General features: G+C 59.2%; 1 protein-coding gene across 4 annotated transcripts; it reads right to left on the bottom strand.

Moving 5' to 3' along the window:
- Positions 1 to 2,234: 2,234 nt before the first annotated feature.
- On the bottom strand, positions 2,235 to 22,440 carry SORBS3 (sorbin and SH3 domain containing 3). 4 transcript variants are annotated; one of them, XM_045852875.1, is made up of 21 exons: positions 22,243 to 22,440; positions 19,858 to 20,017; positions 19,514 to 19,631; positions 18,059 to 18,252; positions 17,121 to 17,184; positions 14,900 to 14,938; positions 14,378 to 14,471; positions 12,627 to 12,717; positions 12,314 to 12,400; positions 12,162 to 12,215; positions 11,305 to 11,391; positions 10,751 to 10,797; positions 10,182 to 10,321; positions 9,937 to 9,989; positions 9,780 to 9,826; positions 7,795 to 7,837; positions 7,078 to 7,203; positions 5,628 to 5,942; positions 4,769 to 4,872; positions 4,095 to 4,201; positions 2,235 to 2,552 (listed from the first exon to the last, which is right to left on the bottom strand). In XM_045852875.1, the coding sequence occupies exons 2-21, from the start codon at positions 19,957 to 19,959 to the stop codon at positions 2,491 to 2,493; spliced, it is 1,974 nt and encodes a 657-aa protein (XP_045708831.1). In that variant the 5' UTR covers positions 19,960 to 20,017; positions 22,243 to 22,440; the 3' UTR covers positions 2,235 to 2,490. The 4 variants fall into 4 exon arrangements, with proteins under 4 accessions (XP_045708831.1, XP_045708828.1, XP_045708830.1 ...); XM_045852872.1 differs by lacking the exon at positions 7,795 to 7,837 and adding an exon at positions 9,490 to 9,604 and having other exon boundaries at positions 14,378 to 14,444; XM_045852874.1 differs by lacking the exon at positions 7,795 to 7,837 and adding an exon at positions 9,490 to 9,604 and having other exon boundaries at positions 19,514 to 19,586; positions 22,243 to 22,439.
- Positions 22,441 to 22,542: the final 102 nt, after the last annotated feature.

Here is a 22,542-nt window from a genome sequence, read left to right as displayed (position 1 = left end):
GCCAAATGAATGAATGCTGCTTTAATGGTTGAATGGATTCATCTCCCCCTCCCCCAGTCTGTTTTATACCTTTTGGTGCTCCCGATCTTGCCTTGGGCAGCCTCTAGAAACATCTGCAGGTTCATCTGCAGGACTGCTGCTCTGTGGGCTCTGCATTCACAAAGTGCAGGACACAGACAAAGGCGGCAGGACCTGACCCCTGGGGACAGAAGGGAGTACGCTCTGCTCCAGGCCACTCTGAGCCTCAGGTCGCCCCCCCCCTCGCCCCCACCCCAACGGGAGCAGCAGCTCCAGTGGCCTAAGGTCCTTTCTGGCTGTGACGCCTCAGGTCCTCCTCCCTCCTGAGCCTCCTCCCCCACCGTGCTCGGTCCAGGCACTGAAGTGGTCATCACACACCAGCACCCTGGTGGCAGGCAGCCCAGGGGCCTAGGGGTGGTTTGCTGCCAAGGTTTCAGGTCCCCATCAAAGAGACGGTGTGGATTTGGTTTCTGCCCCAGGGAAAGGCAGTTCCAGCCCTGATACCTCACATGAGGGTGTCGGGGCAGGCAAAGAAGCCAGCACAGGGATCAGGAACAAGACAGCGGGGTCCCGAAAACCGGTCCGTTTTACAAGACGGGACGGATCTGCCCACTGAGAAGCAGACCGTGGGGAGGATGTCCCCACACGGCCACAGCAGGGCATGCAGGTCTCATTCTTCCAGCTGCCGCTTAACCACCCCTGGGGCCTGGTCCGGGCCCGGTCCGGGCCCGGTCCTGCCCCGGCTCCGGGAACCAGCCGGGGCTTGGCCACCACCCTGTCATTCACAGGCCTCACCCGCCTGCCTGGAGGAACCTGGGCCCCCAGCGCCTCCCCCCCCAACACAGCATTGTCAGAAGGAATGTGAAAGGGGCCCAGCCCGGGGCCACCCCATGGAAGTCCTTGACCTCGTACACAACCTTCCTTCTTCAGAGGCCTCTGGACAAGGAATGCAGACAGGTGGCGACAGTGCTGGACCTGACTTCAGCATTTCTAACAACGTGACTAGACGGCTGGATGTCTCCGCCCCCCTGCTCCCAAGAAGCAGAGTCCAGCCTGCCCGTTGCTGCGCTGCCTCACCCCTGCTCAGCCCCTAGCCCTGCCCAGGAAGGCGCCTTCCCTCCTCGGTGCCTCCACTGTCAGCCCTTGGGAACCACCAAGGCCTGGGACTCTGAAACCTTGGGCGAGGAGTCCCTTTGGCTAGAGCTGTGGCCTACCACTCCCAGCTCCCCACGGTCGACTGCTCAAAATCCCAAGCCGCAAGGAGAAAGTAAACAGACACACAGCATTTTGGTGTGGAACGGGGCACACAGAAGGGATACGTTAGCAATGGAGCAGTTAGACACGTCATCCAGCCCAGCAACCCCACAGTGGCTCCAGAACCAAACACCCTGCACTCGAGGGCACGTTCAGGGCCATCTCTGGTTTCTCCCCACAGCCAGGCCTCGCCCTGGTCCCCGCGACATCAGCGCTGTCTCTCTCTCTCTCTCTCTGTGCTGCTTCTCAGACAGGCGCCTGACCCTGGGGGCTGCCCAAGGCTGCCTGAGGCCTGAGATCTGTAGAGATAATAGCGCAGCTTTCCCACCTTCCCCGTACACACACGCATACTCACATCCCATGTGACTCCCAGCACAGCCCACTGAAGAAAGCATCCCCACAATCCTGAACGGGAGCACCCTCTCCCTCACTCCCAACAAAGGAGTGCGAGGCGAGGTCCCTGGCGTCTGGATTTATTTTATTCTCTTCCAGGGGGGCCTGGGGCTGGGGGAGGCTGGGGAGGCAGGAGGGCAGCACGCATCGGCCTCCTGGAAAAGTCTGGGACAGGCAGGCCTCAGAGGCCCGTTCTTCCTGGGCGCTGCAGCAGCAAAACAGACACGCAGCCCAGGTCCGGGGCTGGGCAGCCTTTGGGCAGGGGGGCCTGCAGGTGAAACCCCTGGCCAGGCCTCAAGTGCCAAGGAGGTGCTGCGTCCACCCCCCACTTCACTCCCAGGTCCAGCTGGAAGCAGGAAGGCAAAGGGGGCGGCAGGCAAGCTGGAGTCAAAGGGGAGGAACCCCCTCCAGGCGGTGGCCTTTGGTCTCCATCAGGTTAGGAAGCTGGTCCTTGTTAGAGGAACCCCATGGGGGTGAAGCTGGGAGCCAGTCCCTGTTAGAGGAGATGCCATAGCAGGGTGGGGGTGGGAGATTCGGGGGTCTGGTCTCAATAAGGCCTGGAAAGAGTCTCCACTTCAAAGCAGACCTCTATATTTGGGGGGTCGGGAAGGGGAGGAAATAAAAGGACTGTGGGAGGAATGCTTGTGTGCTGTGGGTGGGAATCAGTCCAGGGGGCTTCGAGGGGCTCCGGGAAACAGGCTTCTGGGGTGTCTGCGGATGCCAATGGCCAGGTCCTAGGGGCGGAGGAGGGGTGTTCTCTGCATGGGAGCAGTGCTGCTGCTGCCCACCCATCCAGGCTGGGCTCTGAGATGCCACGGAGACCTCTCACACCGGAGCTACATAATTCCCAGGGAACGTCCCAAATTTCTGGGTCCTCCGGGAGACACCTAAAAGAGGAAAGACAGAAAGATCATGCCCCATACTTCTTTTTTTAAATAGATTATGAGGGCCCTGCCCCCTGCTGGCAGTGCCCACAACTGCAGATGGAGGGAAAACTTGTCCTCATTCCCGTCCTCTAGTGGCAGAAGCTTAGATAAGTGAAGCTACACTCGCTGAATTCAGTAATGATGGATCAACTGAGATTGCGATGGCTGTGGGGCACTGCGAACACAGCAAGGAATGACTTCACCCCTCCTCGGGAAAACAAGGAAGCGGGAGGATGCCAGTGGGAGGAACCACAGAACTTAAATCTGGAGGAGTCCCGCTGGTCTAAGTGCAACACCCTCCTTTCAGAGACGGGCAGGTGAGGCCCAAGAGGCAAGTGAATCCCCCCAAAGCACTTTGCTGCATAAAGGTCAAGGTGGACCTGAAGTTCAGGCCTCTGGCCTGCTGAACCCCCGAAGGCACCGTGTCCTGGGGAGGTGGAGGGGGACTCGAGAAGGTGGAGGAACATGAAGTGGCCGTCCTGGCCTTCCCCTCCTGGCAGGCTGGCATCAGTTTCCCTGTGAGCAGCCCATGCCCACCCTGTACCCAAGCCTTGCTGATGTTGTCCCCCTGCCTGGGGGGCATTCCTTTCCCACTCTGTGACCCTTCAAGGCCCAGCTCCCCCACTTCCTCCAGGAAGCCCTCCCTGACTTGCACTGTCCACAGTGATAAGCCACACGTGGCTACTGAGCACATAACATGTGCTAATGTGACTAGAAACTGAACTTTCTAGACCTTTCCTCTAAAAGCACATGTGGCTTATACCACAAAGGTGGTGCTTTTTCTCCTTGTCTATATAAATTTGCAAAACTTGATTAATAGATTAAAGAAATTTGAACACAGAAATGTACAGAGCAGAATGCAGCAGTGCCCCAAGCCCCGCCCTCCAAGGTAAGGACCTTTAACTCATTAGTGCTTCCCAATCGATCACAGGTGTGTCTGAAGCTTGGTCACCAGTGAGGTGCTGGGATTCAGGGGAGAAAGGGCGGGCTGCCGGGTCCAGGATGCTCCTGAGTGCCCCGCCCAGGCAGCCTGCTGCACTAGGGTCTGAGGGTGGCTGGGGCTCTGAAGTTGAGGCCTGGACAGGGCCCGCCCACAGTGGGGAAGCAGGCCATCAGAAACCTGCAGGTCCAGGGCCAGGCAGAGGCCAAGGCCAGCCTGAGGCTTCCTGTGTTAGTCCATTGCCTGCGCTGTCCTTGGGCCAGCCCTGAGGGCTGGGACCTCTCTCTCCTTTCGTTGGAGAGGGGTTGGGGGGAGCTAGCTGCTGGCTGGGGGTGGGGGTGGGGGATACACTGAATCGATCGATGACCCTGGGCCTCATCCCTCTGTGAGGGATGAGGGCAACAGCAGAAGCAATGGATCAGAGGAAGCATCCAGGGCCAGGCCTCCCCAGGAGCCAGGCCAGAAGGTATGTGTGGCAGGTCAGGTTATGAGCCAATACACCCCCGGGACCCTGAGATGCCCCCGTCCAGCCTGCCCTGCAGCACCCCACCAGGCCCACATACCCACAAACCAGCCATCGTCACACTGCTGCATGACATCCACCCGGTCCCCCTCCCGAAGCTCTAGTTCGTCCTCATTCTGGGGCCTGTACTGGTACATCGCACGGTACCTGCAGGAGACATTGTCATGGCAACCACCAGGGCCCCACCCCTTCCTCAGACCCCACCCAGAATCTACACCCAAGCGTGTGTCATCCAGTGGTCATCCCAGGGTTTCTTGGACTCCCATTAGCCCTGGCCTGGCTCCAGGGATGGTGGCTCTGTCTGGCTGCGGTGTCTTCTCCCCCAGGCCTGCTCCCTGCCCTCCAGGCCCTCACCACCCACCCCTGCCTCCTTGGAGCTCCCCGTTCTTCAAGTCTGTTCTGCCAGTTTCCATACTTCATGCATCCACACACTGGCCTCAGGGCTGGAAACCCAGGGAGGGGACTGCAGCTGGGGGCTGAATGTGGGGGGCTTGCTCTGAGGCTGCAGGACTGACAGGGACAGCTTGGGACACTGCAGACAGGTGACCCCACCCCTGCCACCAAGTCACCTGTAAGCCCAGCAAGAACCAGCACTACCTATCAGGAGTTTACCAAATCCACTTGGGGGGCCAGGGTGGACTGGGGGGTCAGTGTGCTCAGTAGTGCCTGCCAGCGGCCCCTACCCCTAACCAAGCACCCTCAGACAGTACTCACGGGGTCCAGTGTATCTGAGTGGTGTGGGGTGAGGAGGTTCCCAAGTCCAGGGGACGGCTGGAGCCTCCAGGATGGGACAGAGAAGACCCAGGGGTGCCGAGACTCTAGGGGTCCGCGGGAGGAGAGGCAGACACAAGCCAGCATGAGGCAGGGGCAGTAAAGCGGCCTCCTACTCCCCTGGGGCAGCCCTCCCTGCACTCTCCCCTGCCCCTCAGTCCCCATGCACCGCACAGGGGTTTGTGAGCATTTCCCCTCACAGGGAGGGCTCAGGTGGGGCGGCCGGTGGGAGGAGGCACAGCCTGCTCACACTGGCTGATTGCGTGAGAGAGGACTGACTGCCAGAGTGAGCCGCGTGTCTGTGGGCTGTTGACACGCAGACCATCAACTATACTTAACCATAAACTGTTAGTTCAAACCTGCCCAATGGCTCTCTGCAGTGGGAATATTGTCCCGTTTCTGCAGGCGAGGAGACCCACATCCGGAGACTGTAAGTTACATACGCAGGGCCACGCGGCACATTGACAGCACACCCCTGACTCTCCACCCGACCCTGTGCCAGAGGCTGCTAGAGACCAGTCACAAAAGTGGGGTCTGAAGGGTCAGGAGGCCTGGGCTGGCTTTGGGGTCCCACCTAGAGCCAGCTGGCTACCCCATTCTCCCTGGGATACAGCTGGAAGGCCACAACCAACTTGAGGGTTAGAAAGGTCCACAAGGCCAGGGCGGGGCTGTGGTGCCAGGTTCTGCCCAGTCAGTCCTGGGGCGGGCTGGGAAGGGTTTCCATGTGCAGCCCCATCATGGGAATGGGGGTAATGGGATAGGGAGCAGGGGTCAGCTCTCCACCTGAGACAGGTCACCTTACCTGGGCCTGGGGTCTGTGCTCCTGCGTGGAGAAGGAGAAGCCAGTGCGGCGGGGGGAGGTCCGGCCCCCCCAGTCGCTGAGGTCAGTTGGACTGCGTGGCATTATGGGGGAGCTGGGGTGACGGGCGGCCATCCGGGCGGCAGTGGTCAGGCGGGGAGACGCAGGGAGCTGGGGGCCCTCGTCGCAGACGCGGAGCCGGGGCTCGCGGCACACCTGCACGTAGCTGGCAGGGAAGATGCCCTGGCGCCCTGTGCCCGAGATGCGCCCCTCGTACCAATTCTCGTTCACCTTTCGGATCAGGCAGATGCGTTCCCCCTGTGGGGAGAGAGGAGTTAGCATCTGGAGGGCCTTCCTGGGCCCATGCACCCAAGGGCGCCTACGCGGGTGCCCAGAAGGATCTGGCTCGGAGGGGTCGGCAGGTTATGCAGAGGTCACAAGACTAGGAAGCGGAGGGTCAGGAGGCCAACCCGGGCTGCCTGGCAGAGTGAGCAGAAGTCTCAGCCCTTCCCACAGTATGTGGCGCTGGGTTTGGGTCAGGTCCTGCCCCTGGGGAATACAGCCCCTCTGAGCTCCCAGCTCTCCCAGCAGAGCTCCACGCACAGGGGGCTGGAGGCAGACAACACAAACCCGAGCCAGGCCCTGCCCATTTCAAGCTATGCAGCTCCGCCAGGTCACTCTGCCTCTGAGCCTCAGTTTCCCCACCTGGGAAGGGAGGGAAGAAGTACTGTCGCTGTGAGGAGCAGCGGAGATCGATGCTAGATTGGTAAGGGGTACTAGGTGCACCAGCCACCACGGCCAGGACTGGGTCCTGTCCCCGCCTCCACATGGGGTGACCCTGTCACCACTGCCAACAAACCCCTGGAAGGTAGCCGGAGCTTCCTCAGCCCTGTGATGCGACAGAGGTGGGGGTGGGGGGACTGCCCTGGGGAAGGACATTCACTAGGGGCACTCATGGCCTCTGCCCCAAAAATCAACCAAAGGGAGATCAATTCCCTGCTTTCTAGGACAACTTTTTTTCAAGCTTTCTTGAACTCATTCTATAGTTAAAACTGTGTTGTACCAACCCAGTACACAGCACACACACACACGGGCACACACACATGGGCACACATACGTATACACATTAAGGCCCAAAATGGGAAGGGATGCCCTTTCTACATGCAAGGCATTCTAATTTTTCCAGTTTATTTTCTTTAAAAAAAATGCCAATTGTGATCCTCAAAACCTACCAACCTGGAATTAAAAGAACAGCACAACTACTCTAGAAGTTTCAGACTTTTCAAAAATGGGCTAAAATAAGGGAAATATATCCAAAGAGGCCAAGAAAAAAAAATGGAAGTACTGAATGAAGACAGATACACCCAACTCTCACAAAATGTTTTAGGGCACACATTTCCCTCCACCTTCACCAGCCCCCGCCCACCCCCACCCCCACCCAGCCTGGCCGCACCTTTCGGAAGGACAGCTCCACCTCCAGATCCCCCTTGAAATTGTACTGGGCCACCGCTTCTCCGTACTCCAGCACCTGGTAGGTCGGGGACTTGAGGGGCTTGGGGATCTCATCTGCAGGCAGCATCTGCAGGGAGAAAGACCATGAGGAAGGATCAGCCTAGACAACAGAGGCGGTGTAAGTGAGATCTGTCCCCAGGCTGGGGAGGGGACAGACACCTGACGCAAGCCTAGGGTGGCCAGGGGCGCAAGCCCAGCCAAGGGCACTGTGAGCCTGGAAGACCCCTGGAGGAAGCACTTCCACTGGAGGCACGTGGAGTGGGCATTACTGACTGGGGCAGTGGGTGCCCGGATGGAAGCCAGTCCAGTGAGAGAGCTGAGCTCAGAGGGCAGGGGGAAATGAGCGCCTAGGGGCGGGGACCGCCTGGTGGCCTGCTCTACAAGTGAGGGTCTGACATTTTACTCTCGCTAAGAACCGAGTGTCTCTCTTCCTCCTCCCCTCTACCCCCCGTTGCCCCGAGTCAGCATGTCCCCTTCACTTCACCCCACTCATAAACCTAGAAGCTAATACACTATTTCTTACTAAGATGTAAATACTGACAGCATGGGATACTTTATCCACTTTGTGAAATTTCAGGGTCAGAGAGACAGTTCTGAGGGCAGGGGAGGCCCACTGATGGCTGTCCAATCAAGTGCCTGAATGAAACAAGAACCTCACCCATGGGTCAAGGAGCAGGTCACAGAGGAAATGAGAACACAGTCTGAGCGGAATAAAAAGAAATGTATCAGAATCTGTGGGATGTAGTTAAAGCAGTGCTTAGAGGAAAATTTATAGCCTTAAAATGCTTATATTTCGGAAAAATGTTTCAAATCAACCATTTAAACGACCACCCTAAAAAACTATGAAAGAAGAGCAAATTAAAACTAATGTAAGCAGGAGAAAATAATAAAGAAGCAAAAATCAATTATATGGAAAACAAAAATAGAGAAAAATCAATAAAATCAAAAGTTGGTTCTTTGAAAAAATCCATAAAACTAACAAATCTCTAGCCAGAATTAGAGAATTAGACACAAACTATCAATATCAGGAGGGAAAGAAAGGACATTGCTACAGATCTTAGCAACATTAGAAGGAAATAAGGAAATATTATGAACAACTTTGAACTAATAAATTAGATAGCTTGAAATCCCTTAGAAGGCACAAATACCGAAGAGAGCTGACAGTGCTGTACCTGTCAAACCCAGAACCTGTGTCCGTGTTCAGAGTCTGGATCTTCTACTTAACAACGTGTCCCTGAGCCTCGCAAGCTCATCTGTAACGTGGGCAGATCTAGCACTTCCCTGGGTTAATGGAGGGACAAGGGGCTCATTCAGGTGGCTCTGGAACAACATTGGTTTGAACTGCGGGGGTCCACCCATACACAGATTTTTTTCCCAGGGAATATATTGGAAAATTTTTGGAGATTTGCGACAATTTGTGAAACTCACACATGAACCATGTAGCCTAGAAATACTTTTTTAAAAAACTAAGAAAGCGGTTATGGCGCTGGTTGGTGTAGCTCAGTGGATTGAGCACGGGCCTGTGAACCAAAAGGTCACTGGTTCAATTCCCAGTCACAGCACATGCCAGGTCCCCAGTAGGAGACATGTGAGAGGCAACCACACATTGCTGTTTCTCTCCTTTTCTTTCTCCCTCCCTTCCCCTCTCTCTAAAAATAAATTTTTAAAAAGAAAAGAAAAAAGTTATGTCACGAGTACATAAAATATATGTATCCTCTGTTCCTTATGATTTTCTTAATAACATTTTCTTTTTCTAGTTTACTTTAGTGTAAGAATACAGCATATAATACAGATGACATACAAAATATGAGTCAATCGATTGTTTCTGTTACCCATAAGGCTTCTGGTCAGTGAGCTAGTAGTAGTTAAGTTCTGGGGGAGTCCGAAGTTACAGTAGATTTTTGATTGTGTGGGACCAGCACCCCTAACCCCTGCATTGTTTTAAGGTCAACTGTACAGAAGATGCAGATGCCGCAGGTACATGTGACCTGTAAACATCACACACTTTGTACTCTTGCCAGGTGTCATTAGGATTCATCCCCAAGGCAGCTTGAGAGAGACGGGTTCTGCGTGGTGACGGGCTGGGGCACTGACAGGCTGGCGGTCCCTGGTTCTCCCCATGGGCTGGGATCCACCTGCAGCCCTCACTGAACACACACTTCCCGAGTGATGGCCAAGTGCTGGGCCACACCAAGGGGCCAAGGTTAGGAATGAGGCTGAGACGTGGCCCCCACCCTGAGGTCCCAGTTGCCTCTTGGGGACCCTGTGAGATAGGGCAGCCAGCCGGAGAGAGAAGCTGTGGGAGGACCAGGACCAGGGCTCTGCACAGGGGCTCCTGCGGGCTCCTGCTCACCTCCACATAATTAGCAGGGAAGATGCCCACCCTGCCATGGTGTTCCCCCTCCAGCCAGTTCTTGTCCACCTCCTTGTGGATATAGACGATGTCACCCTTCTTCAGGGTCAGTTCCCTGGAGGCCAGAGCAAGGACAGCAGCAAGCTGAGGTCCTCCCCCTCCTTCTCAGAGCCTGTCCAAAACACCCAGAGTGCCCTCCACCCGCTGGGGATGCCCCCCTCAGGCCTGCGCCCCTCCCCCAGAGTGCAGAGCCAGCCCCAGGGGTCAGGGGTGTGGAGAAGGGCACTTACTTGGGGGACTGTGCCTGGAAGTCAAACTTGAGCCTGGCAGCCTTCCTCTGTGAGGGGGAGAGGACACAGGGGGCGACCCGGGTCAAGCAGCCGCCAGGACCGGCCTCAGGCCTCCGACCCTCTCGGCACCCTTACGCTGAGGCTCCCACCCCCTTACCTTCTTTTCTTCCTTCCTGGCAGGGCTGACCCCTCGTTCGGAGACACTAGGGTCTGCGGAGAAGGATGCGCTCAGCTTGGGAAGGCCATGTGTGGGGGTGGGGAGGGGGGCGGTGCTGGGATGGGGTTATTCCCCTCCCCACCCGGCACCAGCAGCAGCAGCGGCTCTAGGATCTTCCCGCCACACCCCCGGAGGCACCAGACGGAGGCGTCGGGGTGAGAAGAAGAGCAGGATCTGGTCCTTACCTCGGGTTGAGGAAGGGTAGACAAAATCCCTACGACCTAGGAAGGGGCTTCCTCCATCCGCCATTCTGTGGGGGCTCAGGGGTCGGGAGGAACCCCGGTAAAGTGCATTCGGGAAGCTGGGGCTCCAGGCGGAGGCGGGGCTGCGCGGACACAGTGAGTGAGCCACCTGTCTGGCTTCCCGCCCCGCCAGGCTCATCCCCGAGCGCCCCACGTCTGCCCGATGGCCAGCGGCCTCCCTCCCCCGCGGCCCCCAGGCTCGCCACAGGACGTCCTACTTCCCAAAGCGGAGGGCCGGGCCGGGAAAGGGTGCGGCCGGCAGGGAGGCGGGGGCGCGCTGGGAAGTGCTGGCCGTGGCCACACAGCCCTCGGCTGAGGACAGTGTCCATCTGGCGGCCGGGGACGGCGCCCCCAACCTCGGTCCCCGCGCCGAGTGGCACCGAGTCCCTGTCCGCCACCTGCAGCCCTCCACGGGGCCCCCCTGACCCTGTCCCCACGCCACGTCCCCTCCCGGAGCCACGTCCGCTCCCCAGCCACGTCCCCGCCACCCTCCGCGCACGACGGCCACTCACTGCGCGGGGGGCCGCTGCTCCTGGGACCGTCGAGGCACCTGGGACGCCTGCGGGGGAGAGCGCGGTCAGGGCCGGGACTGACCGGCGGCAGTCAGGGCCGCCGCCTCCGGGAGAGTTCGTGGCTCCGAGGGAGAAGGTGGGCGGGGCGGGTCCGAGCGGGCGGGACCCGGGAGGGGCCAAGGAGCCGGGGAGGAAGCGCGGGGAGGGGCGTGGGGAGGGGCGTGCGGAAGGGGGAGGGTAGCGGGGAGGGGGTAGCGGGGAGGGGGCCGCGGGCGGGGCCGCGCGGGAATCCCTGCGGGTTGAAGTCAGGACCGGGCGGGGAGCCCGGACAGCTCGACATCAAGCTAACGCAGGAATCGGCCTGGAAGAGCTCCCGGGAGCCGTGCGGAGAAGCCCACGCCCCGCCTCTAGAGGAGGAGAGCGCGGACGCGCGTCCAGTCCGCCCCAGGCGCGCTGCGTGCAGCCGGAGGGGTGCCGTGGCCTGCCCCGCTCCCCCGAACCCAGCTGCCGCACACTCGGGCCCAGAGTCTCCCAGGGAGGCTGGGCAGGTGTACCTTGGGGGATGGCTGCCTGGTCTCAATAGCCCGCAAGTCCTTGTCCAGCTCCGCGCTCAGCTTGGCCAGCTCTCTCTCCAGCAAGACCTGGGACGGGGTGGGGAGGAGCTTGGGCAGTGCACGGTTGGGGGCGCCGGTCAAAGGTCAGACGTGAGAAGCCCAGTGGGCAGCAGGACAAAGCACGCGGTGCTTGCGCTCTGGTAAAGGGCGGGCTCGGGGCACGGGCCAGGACCGGCGCCCTGCCCTTGAGCCTGCCTGGAGGTGTGTCTCAGGGTGTCAGGAGGGCCTGCCCACAGCCTCTCACCGGCCCCTCCCTCCTGACCCAGCTCACCTATCCAGCACCCAAGACAGTGCCTCAGGACTTCCCCATAGTCCCTCCGCACCGTTTTTTGTCGTGTTACTTCTCGGTCCAAGCCTGCAGGGCTCCCCGTTTCCTGTCCCACCCAGTCCTCCATGGACAAGCTTCACTGTACCAGCTGGCTCCCCGCCCCCTACACAGCCCACGCTGCCACCCAGACTTTGCCTCTGCACCTCCCCCACCCAAGCACCCTCTCTGCCTGGCCAAACCCTCCCAGCTCCTTAGAGCCCAGCACCACCTCCAAGAATACTTCCCAACAATTCCGGCCACACTGCCCACTCTTTCCTCTGCTCCTACTTTGATCAACACACGTTTATTCAACGCGAGTTTGAGTGCCTACTGTATGCCGGGCAGAGGTAAACTGCATGGGGCTGGAGGGGATCAGAGCTTTGGGATCTGTGTCCTCTGCCCACAGTCAGAGTGAACTTCACCCAGCATCTGTCTCCTTGGTCCCCCAACATCAATGCCTCCCCTCCCCCACCTTCCCTGCAGTACTCACCTCAATGGGCTGGGAGGGCTTCTCCACAGGGTCGTCCACCAGAGGTTTCTTGGGCTAAGGGCAGGAAGGCAGAGTCAGAGGGGGTGAACCCATTTGCCAAATGCACTAGCTGAGGGGCGCACCCACCTGCAGAGGGCCAGACCCACTCTCACCTTCTGCCCACTCTCCAGTTCTTGCAGAAACTGGTTCCAAGATTCTTCCGTCCAGATGTTGTCCGCTTTCTCGAGGCGCCTGGGCACCTGCGTGGGAGTGGGCAGGCATCAGCTTGAGTAGAGAGGGGCTGGGGCCCGGGCAGGCCTTCAGGCCAGGGCCCCTCCCTGATGACCCCCAGCCCCTCCTAATGGGTCCTGCGCTCGCCTAGCTGCACAGGCCCCAACTGAAAGGGCATTATCTGCGCCCTTCCCGCAGAGGGACCTGGCCAGGAAGGCACTGGGCACAGTGTGGGGAGTGCACTGGGCGGGTTACCTGATTTGGGGTCTGGGACAGGTTGGAGGATGCTCCAGAATTACAGTGGAAGGTGCTTCTAGGAAACTCTTCAGAGCAGTCCCAGCTTCTTCTAAAGAAAGGGAAAGGTGTGTCTTCAGTTTCATTTTAGGAAAACTGAGGCGTGAGTGAGAACACAGCCCGGCAGAGGGAGCTGCACCCAGTCCTCTCCTGCTCGGGGCCATGGAGCAGCATTACAGAATGGAGAATTATGAGTGCTGAGTTCAAACCTCAGCTCTCCCACCTAGCTGTGCTACCTTCTAGCAAGTTACTGAACCGCTGGAGCCTCAGATTCCATACCTGTGATGTGAGAATGATTCCCACCTGCGCGAGGGTGTGGGGAAGCTTACGAGAGGCACACAGCTGAGACACCAGGAGAAGGCTTGACACAGGCACAGGCTCCGTGAGTGGCCTTTCCGGCTGGCTTGCTGAACAGCCTGCGTTTGCATTTGGTCCGGCCCCATGACTGCGGCTGTGTGTCTGTGCTCATTCAAAGAAGCTGGTCTTTCTGGCTGCCATGCCACTCAGTCTGCACCCATGCCCAAGGGTATGGGACTACACCCTCATCCAAGGAGGACCCAGGGCAGGGAAAGAGCCCCAGCCCTGACCCTCGAGCCCTGGGCCTCAGCGCTCTGAGCGCTGGCTTCAGTGACCTCATCTGGGGACCACTCAGGCCACATTCCAGGCGCTGTGCTGTCAGAGCTGCCTTAGTCCCCTCTGGGACTTCCTTCTTGGCCGGCTTACATGCTCCAGACTCTGTTGAACTGGAGAGTTTTCACGAAGTGGAGTGACTGCGCCAAGCTTACCAAACGATGGAATGTCTGACTGGAGGGCCAGAGTTTGTTCACTGTAGTCATGACTCTATTTTCTACTTTCAAAATAATATTGGTATTGCCCATGAAAATGAGACTGGACTGTGTTGTTCCTAATTCAAGGAAGCTCTAGTCACAATTAAGCCTGTTGATTAATAATGCTTGTGGAGTCTTGCTATGAACCTTAGTCCTCACAGCCACCCTATGATTCCCATTTGCCAGATGGGGATACTGAGGCAATCACAAGGCTGATGGCCGCGCACCAGCTTGAACCCAGAACTCTGAGTCCAGATCCTGCACACTCAGCCTCTATCTTGTTGATGAATCAGAGAGCCACAGGCCTGCTATGGCTGTGCCAGTGGGGCTAGCCCCTCCCGGAAGGAGTAAGAACCTCACTGGTTTCCCTGCAAGCAAAACTCCTGATTCCCAAGGGGCAGCAGGGTGAAGCCTCACCAGCTCCTGGCAGCTGGGCTGGGCCTGTGTAGTTTGCACAGAAAAGCAGCCACATTCTTCACCTCTCTAGGGGAGTTCCTCTCTCAGCAGCATCTAGGAGGACACTTGGGGTCTCCCACCCCCTTGTTTTCTCTCAGGCATCATCGAAGTGACGGCCACAAGTCCATACCTAGGCACAGGACACAGGGCTCTCCACCCCATATGACATGTGGATCTTTGAGGTGATGAACCCCACTGCCAACCACAAAAGCATCACAGAGGGTCCTGACCAGGAATGAGTACAAAGTCCACCCCAGTCTGCCATTCCCCTTGGGCCCTGGACAGTAGGGCAGAATCCGGGCCATGCGGACCCTGAGAAGGGGCTGGGCTTTGAGGTTGTGCCCGCTGTGGCCACCAGGGGGTGCCAGTCTCCCACAAGGAAACCAGTATCCCTCTTCGCTCTCTTGTCCCTTCCCCACTTCAGCTTACCCGCTCAGAGAGGTGGCCTGGCCTGGCCTGGAGGCAGGTCTGTGTGGGGGCCCTGGATGCCTTGAGTCTGCAGAGGTGGCACGGGAGGAAGCCACTGGGGGTGGGAGAAGACAGTTGGGGGTAGGGGCAGTGAGAGCAAGGGTTAGGGGTGCCTGGCACCCATGCCCACCCACGCTCCTGGGTAGCTTGTGGGAAGTGGGGTGGTGTTTGGGACCACTGAATGTGGGCTTTGCATGGCGAGTTTTGCACTCTTTAAGAAATCTTCAAAACAGCTCTGGGGTAGGTAATGTCCCATTTCACAGATGAAGACAGGCCAAGAGAAATCACAGCCCTAGGCTGGGCATTCACTGGACAGGGAAGCTGAGGCACTTAATTACCACATGTTAAGGAGGTTGGATCTTACCGGAAGTGGGCTACACAAACTTCCCCAGCTGAACTAAGCTGAGTAGGGAACCCCAGAGCCGGGTATGGCTGCAGAGAGGGGCAAGCACAGGGCCAGGCTGCAGTGGGCCACCCCCTCACCTTTGGGTGGTTCCTCAAAGGTCCAGTCCAGCTGCAGGTCTGCAAGAGCAAAAGGACCGGGTCAGGGGTGGGACAGCAGGCGAGGGCGGGGCGCCCCGTGGGGCTGCCTCAGCTGCTCTCAGCCTGCCCCTGCCCACAGCAAGAGCCAAGGGACTGAGTCAGGGCCTGAGGAATGTCCCGAGGGAGGGAAGGAATCAGGAGGGCCATTCTGGGGAGGGCTTGACATGCCTCTGGCGGAAGGCCTGAGCCAGCCAACCCAGGCAGCGGACTCACCCTGAACTCTGGCACCTCCCTCCCCAGTTCCCACAAAGCCCCACTCCCTGACCTTTTAGACCTGCCCTCACCAGGTCAGGTAGGGGAAACTGCACTTCCTCCTCTCCCTCTCTCCCCTTCTGCACCCTCTCCTACATGAGCATCCTTCCCCCTTTGCCCAGACCCGCTCCGCACGGTGCTCATGACTCTTTCTCTGGGGTTTCCTAGGGAAAGCAACGGACCAGCTGATCCACCGATCCCCTAGGCAGGCAGACATGCCCCCACAGCTCCTCAAACTCCAACCAACATACCCTTCTCTAGGCCCCAACCTTCCTCCAGTTCCTGGAGGGGTTTTCTGCTTTCCTTCAAAGCCCTGGGCTGGCTGTGACTCACTCAGTCCCCAGTTCGCCTGCCTGTTATGCAGGCTTCAGCCCCACCATTCTTGCCCCAGCAGCTCTTCCCCAAACCCAGTGACTTCCACATTACCAAGTCAAATGGTCAGTGTATGGGCCCATCAGCAGCATTTGTCACAGTGGGTCCCTTCCTCCTTTCAAAATTCCTCTTCTGCTTGTCTGCAGGGAGACCACTCTGGTTCTCTGCTGCCTCCCGGCCACACCCCCTCAGTCTGTACAGCTGAGTCCTGCTTGTCTGGGGGCCTCCCAGCGCTCAATCCTCAGGCCTCTGTGGCTTCCTCCCTAGGTTACCTTGTCTAGTCTTCTGGCTTAAAAGATAACATCTAGCCCAGGGATTCACAACCTTGGCTGCACATCAGAATTACCGGGGCAGTTTACATCAAAGTCTCTTTGAGTGAGTCCCAGGTATTTCTACCTGCAGCTCTAGCATGGCCACTGATCTATGGATTGTGAGTTAACTGCCGGCTCAACACCTCCGCTTGGATGCACCACATCTAGAACCACGGGCCTCTGACACCCGGCCCCTCTCACAGTCCTCCCTGCACGTAGAAGCGGCGGCTCCATTGGATGGCCTGCTCAGTCCTAAAGTCAGCCAGGACTCCTCTCTTTCCTGCTACATCCAGTCCCACAACTCTGTCTCCGAATCCCAATGGGCCTGCTGCCGCCGCCCTGGTCTGAGGTGCTGTGGTCTCTGAACTGGACTGAAGCCAGGCCTCCTAGCCGGCCGCCTGTGTGCACCCCTGCCCTCTCTTTCCCACCTGGCAGAGCCTGAACGAGCCTTTCCAGGTATCACTTGTCAGAGCATGTTACTCTTCTGCTCAGAACTCCCCAGGGGCTCCTCAGCTCTTGCAGAATAAAAGCCAAAGTCCCTATAATGGCCCCAAAGGCCCTCCGTGACCCAAGCCCATCTCCCACCACATGCCCTCTCCACTCCAGTCCAGCCCCTCCTTGATGCAAGAACATGCTGGCTTGCTTCTGCCCCTGGGTCTCCAGGGTCCTCTGCCCTGTAGGGCTAACTCCTGCATTCCTTGAGCTTTCTGCTCCGACGCCACTGAGCTGAGTGGGTGGGGGTGGGTAGGGCAGTGGTGCTTCCCTGCCAGCCTCCCCACACTGGGTGCACCTGGCCTGCTGTTTCCTAAGCGCTGACCCCCAGCTGCCACGCTGAGCATTCATGTTTGTTCTCTGTCTCCCTCTGTCCTAAGCTTCCCCAGGGCAGGAACATTCATTTTCGTTCTTTTTAACCCTCTGCACCCAGAATAGTGCTGGCACATACTGAGTGCTCGAGAGGTGGTTGAGGGAATGACTAGGTGACTGAGGGACCTTGGCGATCCCCAGTATGCTCAGAGGATATGGGGGACAGTGTCTGCTCATCGCCCCCCAACCCCCAAGGACAGGGAGGAGATTGGAGGGCACTTCCTCTGGCCTGTTTTAGGACCACTCAGCACAGAGCCTAGGGTGCTTCCTGAGCAGGCAAGTTCCCTTTTCCATCCCTCCGGTCCCGAGCCCCAGGGCCCGAAGCCCACGCAGGGAGAGAGGGCGCTGGAAGGCTGTCTCACCTGGCATTTTTCGGTGAATCTGCTGGAACATTCTCCGGTACCAGTCCCTGGGACTGTCAACACTCTGGGTTCAGAAAAGGCACAGTCAGGCCACCCGCCCAATATGAAGCCACAGAAGTTCTTCCTTATGGAGTCTTTTCCCTGTAAGCCCCAGTGGGTGGGTGTGCGGTACTTAATGACAGTAACTTTGTGTGGCTGGTGATACACAAAGAAGATAACTGTGGGCGGAGCTTCAACAGTGATGACCCCAAGCTGTGAAATGCAGGGTGGGTCACACATTTTTCACTTTGCTTTCCTATATTTCTGATGTTGTTACAAAGAATATATGATGCAAAGTAATGAAAAATCAATGCAATAATATAGGTGGAAATGGTCTTCCACATTCCCTGCCTCACCTGAGCCTTAAGTCAGCCTTGGGAGGCAGAAAGCCTATGTCACTGACTTCAGGTTCAGGTTCAGGTTCAGATGAGGGGGTGGTGAATGGAACCAGAAGCAGGTGGCTGGCTCGAGACAGGCAGGGGGTGCAAGGAGGGCAGAGCTGCTGGGAGCCTGGCGCCTGGGCCGGCCCACACTCACCCACAGCCATGAGGCCTTCTCGCTCAGGACTCTGCTCACGCATGCAGCCAGGCATCTGCCCAGCAACCACTTCCCAAGCGCTGTGACCACGACACTAAGAGGGGTCTCACAGTGCTGGCCCTCCGCCTTTGGGAGCCAGGAGCATTCTCCGACCCCTTACTCCACAAACCAGGTACAACTCGGACACACAAGACTGCCTGTAATTTTGTGGGGCACACGGCCTTTGGAACCCATTGTGGTTGGACCCCTCATTTAGTCTGAAATGCTTGGATACCACCTTGGTTGCCCCCACTTTAATTCACAGAGCCACTCAACGTGGGTCCCAGGGCCCCATCCATCGTGGCCCCCGGCCCCAGACTCACAGATCGGGGGGCAATAGGCATGCCGCTCTCATCCACGGGCCCGATTCCCTCATACTTGACCCAGCGCTTGTCCCGGCGTTTGCTGTCCTTGGTCCACGTGGCTGACCAGTTCTGGGGGTGCTGGGAGGTGGGGGTCTTCTGAGTCCCTGAGGGCCGGCTCCCAGGGCCTGGCCAGGTCTGACACCAAGCAGGGTCTGCGGGCATGTGCATGAGAGCGTGAGTCCCAGGCAGGGGCCCCACCTGGCCTTGTCCGCCCCTCCGCTCCTCGGAACATTGGTCCTTGTGGGTTGGAACATTTCAACATCTCCTCGTCTGTTTGAGCTGATGACGCAGACTCCACCAACCTCCCATGCCCAGCAGGACCGCAGGCCTCCGCTTGTTTATGTTTTAGTTAAAGTGAATATAAATGGATTTTGTCTTGAGAAATCTGTGCCCACCCCGCCCTGCTTTCCTGGGGCTGTCCTGCGAGCTTCCAGAATGAGGGCTGGGAATCATTACTTGCAGAACATGCTGGGGTGTCCCAGCTGAGGAAGCAGAGGGTGGGGCAGAAAAGACGCTGGGCTTGGAGGGGACGGACCTGAATCCGGGCCACTGCTCTTGGGCACCTACTGGCCATGTGACCTTGGACACAGCAGTCAACCTCCAGTGCCTCAGTTTCCACTTTAAGGGGCATCGTGGCAAGGATTCAGGGGCACTTGGAGGGTGTGATCGTGCCCAGCACAGTGCCTACTGCACGATCGAGAGGCTCTGGATAAGGGACAGAAACTCATTCACCAGACAGCGCTGCGGAGTCCCAGCTTCCCCAGGCCCTCGGCCCCAGGTCCCCAGAGTAGCAGCCTAGGGAAGGGCTTCTGTGTGGATCTTGACTCGGCCACTGTGGCTGAGACTCGGCTCCTCACCGGAAAAATGTCCACGCTTTGCCAGGATGTCGAGGGATTACATAAATGAGGCTCGAAAAGCGTCCTTACAGAGCCCAGCATATTCTGCACGCTCAGCAACCATTTGTTAAAGGAATCGACCCCTCAACATAGTGCCTGCCTCCTCTGGGCCCTGCACCCAGGATGTCCCAGGACCCTGTGGCCCAGGCCTGGGTGACTCCCAGGAGCCCAGGGGCTGACCCGCTCTCAGGGCTGCCTGTCCACCTGTGCTGCGCTGGTTTGGGCCCCACACCCTTCTGCAGCCAATGAGTGCTCACACCCTCCACCCTTCCACCCAGCCCAAGCTGCTCCCTGCCCTACTGGAGCACACCCCACCGCCCTGCAGCAATGCCCCCCCCCCCACACACATACACTTCCTTCCCTGCACAGGGGCGAGGGCAGGGAAGGGATGTGTCAGCGGGTTCTGGCTTTCACTCCCTCAGGCCAGCCACGTGCCGGCCCAGGGGGGGCAGTTAGCTGGCAGGGAGTGCCCCACCCCCATGGGGCTCCTGGACCAGGTTCTCCTGGACAGACCCACCTGGGTGCCGGGAAGCATCTCTCCTCGGTGGGAAGTGCCCATTGCACACGGTCCTGGGCGCAGGGTCATGGAACTGGAAATTAAGGGTGTTGGAGCCACCATTCCGGATCACAGGCACCTGTGGGGAGGGGCCAGCAGGGGCCAGGAGCAGCAGCTCAGGCCCTGAAGTTTCCATGAAGGGTGGGAGGGATGGCTGCCAAGGCTCGGCTGTTCCCCATGGTGGGGCTGCAGGGCCAGCCTGATCCCTAGAGCTGTCTTCTGACCCATCCCCTCCTCCAGACCTTTACCCCTGCTGCTCCCCACCTGTCCTGACAGGTCCCCACGGACTTTGCTGCCTCACTCACCCGAGTCCCCCTGGAGGATGACCCTACATGGGCCTGGAGGTGGGCAGGGATGAAGTCGTCCAGGCTGAGCCCAGCTGGGAGGCTGTAGGGTGGGGCCTGCATACTTGGGTCAAGGTCGGAGGACGCCGGGTGTGCCAGCAGCTGTTCTGCACGTCGTCCTCTGTGGGAAGGAGGGAGGAAGGGAAAGCCCTGCTGGACTGGCTGCCTGTGCCCTCTGGGCTTGACCTCGGGGTGGAGGCAGAGGGGACGGCTGGGTGGGAGCTCCAGCACCCAGGAAACAGGCCACTCCAGGCACCCGCCTGCCGGCTGCCAGGGCTGGCTCCCAGAGGCACAATGGGCTGCTTGTTAGGCCCGGGCAGAGGCTCCGGGTGGGAGTGGGGGCAGGGAGGCTGGCCAGGAGTGGGCCTGCTGGCCAGGCCCTCTGGGGCTCTCACTGCACAGTCAGCCCGTTCCCCCAGAGGGAAGGCAGAGGGAACTGGGGCAGCTGGCAGAGGAGGCCTGGACACGCGGGACTTCGTTTCAGTTCCCTCTGCCTCCCTCAGCCCCTGTGTGAGCATCTGCCCCTCGGGCTGGGGAGAGGCCTTGGGCAGCCACAAGGCTGTCGCCCACTGCCCAGCATGGACAAGGTTCCAGGGAGGGGAGAGCACAGGGCATTTCCAGGCAGCAGGAGCTGCTCCTGAGCTCAGAGGGTTGTCGGCTGCCTTGTTTGGACTCAGGGGGCTCCAGGTGCGAGGGTGCCAGTGGGGCAGAGGCAGAAGGCTGAGCAGTGGGTCAGGGAAACTTGTGCATGAGGGGTGGCACTGATTCTCTCTCTCTCTCTCTCTCTCTCATACACACACACACACACACACACACACACACACACCACTTTCTCCTATACCCCCAGGCTGTTTTTTCAACAGGCCTTTCTGGGAGCAGCATGCCTGACTGGCCAGTTGGGCTCTTTTGCCCCCTGATCAGGGGAAGGGCTCCAGGCTTCCAGGAGATGGAGGCAGTGGGGCGGTCTGACAGGGCTTCACTCCCCAGAGAGCAGTGGTGGGGAGCCGGCCCCTGTCACCTGTCCCGGAGGCTGAACCAACCAGTACCACCTTCTAGACTGGGCCATTTCTGGTGTTTTTGTCCAGTGAGGCTTGTGTGTGCAGTGGGGCCTGGGGGTTCCCAGAAGGGCTGTGAGGGCCTCCCGAGGTGCTCTGTGTGTGTCTGCGTGATGGAATGCAAGGGCAGCACAGGGCAGATGACTTGGGGGGGTTACCACAGGGCGAGGCATGTGAGCAGCATGGGGGTTGCGAGTCAGGAGGGTGTCAGGGTGTCAGCTCTGTGTGTGTGTGTGTGTGTGTGTGTGTGCGCGCGCGCGTGCGCAGCACAAGAGTTATGGAGACCAGAGGAACTGCAGGTACAAGAGGGGTTCAGGTTACTCCTGAACCCAGTTCCTGGGGCATGGAGGGTCTAAACAAGGCTGGGACAGCTCCCAATCTCTGGTCTGAGCAAGGATTTCTTCTGACTCTTGAAAGGCTTGCTGGGGGCCAAGCTTTCCTGGGCCCATCCCTGACTGCAGCGAGAAGTGGAGGGCTGGCCGGGAGGAGGGGCAGCTCACCAGCTGGATCCAATTAGGGCTCCTACCAAAAGCAACACATGCAGGCATACCCCAGTTCCTGCTGCTCTCCCTCCCCTTGTGGGGGGAAATCAAGGCAGAGGAGAGTGGGAGATCCCAAGTGGGGGGCAGGCTGGTTCCTAGCAGCAGCCCCTCCAGGCTCAGCTATCCCAATGGCAGCTGACCCTGCCTCCTACCCAGCCTCCACCTATCCCATCCTGCCCTGCTCAGTCCTCCAGCGGGATGTGGAGGGTGGGGGTCCCCCCACAGCACCCTATTTTTCAGGTGTTGTTGGGGGTCCAGTCTGCCTCTCCCTGGGCACAGCTCCAGGGGCATGCAAAGGTGGGTGTGGAAGGGTGGGCTGAGCCCTTTGCGAGGCAGCCCTGTCACAGGAAGGGGGAGGCATGGGGGAGAGTGGCTCTTCATCTGGTAGAGGACAGAGGGTGCCAGGATATCTCCGGAGTTCTCCCGGGACGCAGGCAGCCCTGCACCCCCGCAGCCAGCTCTGAAGAGCCGAAGTGGTGAGGGCTCTGCTGTGGTCCGGGCTCCTTCGCCCCTGGAAGTACTGTCCGGACCTGGGCTCTGCCCTGGGCGCCTTCGAGGGTATTTTCTAGCTGTGAGTCCACGTGGACAGGACGGGTTTTCTCAAATTTTCCTTTTTGTGGCTTTTAGAGGGGGCACTTCACACCTCTTTCCACCGCATAGTTTGGGGCGAGGACCCTGGGGGAGGGCTCTGTGCCTTCTTTTCGGGCTGGGCGCAGGTGCCTCCCCGCCCCTCTCCTCCCCACACCTACCTTCCCCGGCGAGCGGGTGGCGGGGACTGAGGGCGCCCGGGAGGACAGGAGCATCTCGGCCGGGCGCCTGCCTGGTACGGCCGCGGCGTGCCCTCGGGGGAGGGCAGGGAGCGGTCCGGGCTGCGCTGTCCGCCCTCGTGACCGCGTCAGGACAGGCTCCGCGAGGCCAGGCGCCCGAGGAGGAAGAGGGATGGAAGGGGCTGAGCGCGCGAGAGAGGAAGGACGGGCGAAGCGCGGGCGGGCGGGCGGCCGTCTGCCTTCCTCCAATCTGGACTGGGAGCCGGGGATCGGGGCGGGTGT

This window comes from Phyllostomus hastatus, unplaced genomic scaffold, assembly GCF_019186645.2.
Source record: "Phyllostomus hastatus isolate PE091 unplaced genomic scaffold, TTU_PhHast_1.1 phas_contig_98, whole genome shotgun sequence".
Lineage (NCBI taxonomy): Eukaryota > Metazoa > Chordata > Mammalia > Chiroptera > Phyllostomidae > Phyllostomus > Phyllostomus hastatus.
The sequence above is the reverse complement of the archived record's forward strand: the minus strand, read 5'-3'. Positions and strand labels throughout refer to the sequence as shown.

What these genes read in the sequence shown, in the direction of transcription:
- SORBS3 (XM_045852871.1), bottom strand. Translation starts at nt 19,959, where the DNA reads ATGCAGGCCCCACCCTACAGCCTCCCAGCTGGGCTCAGCCTGGACGAC. An exon ending in TGTCCCAGACCCCAAATCAG is followed by an intron (nt 12,401 to 12,626) that starts GTAACCCGCCCA and finishes ACTCCCACGCAG; the next exon opens with GTGCCCAGGCGCCTCGAGAA. An exon ending in CCAGGCAGCCATCCCCCAAG is followed by an intron (nt 10,798 to 11,304) that starts GTACACCTGCCC and finishes TCTCCCCCGCAG; the next exon opens with GCGTCCCAGGTGCCTCGACG.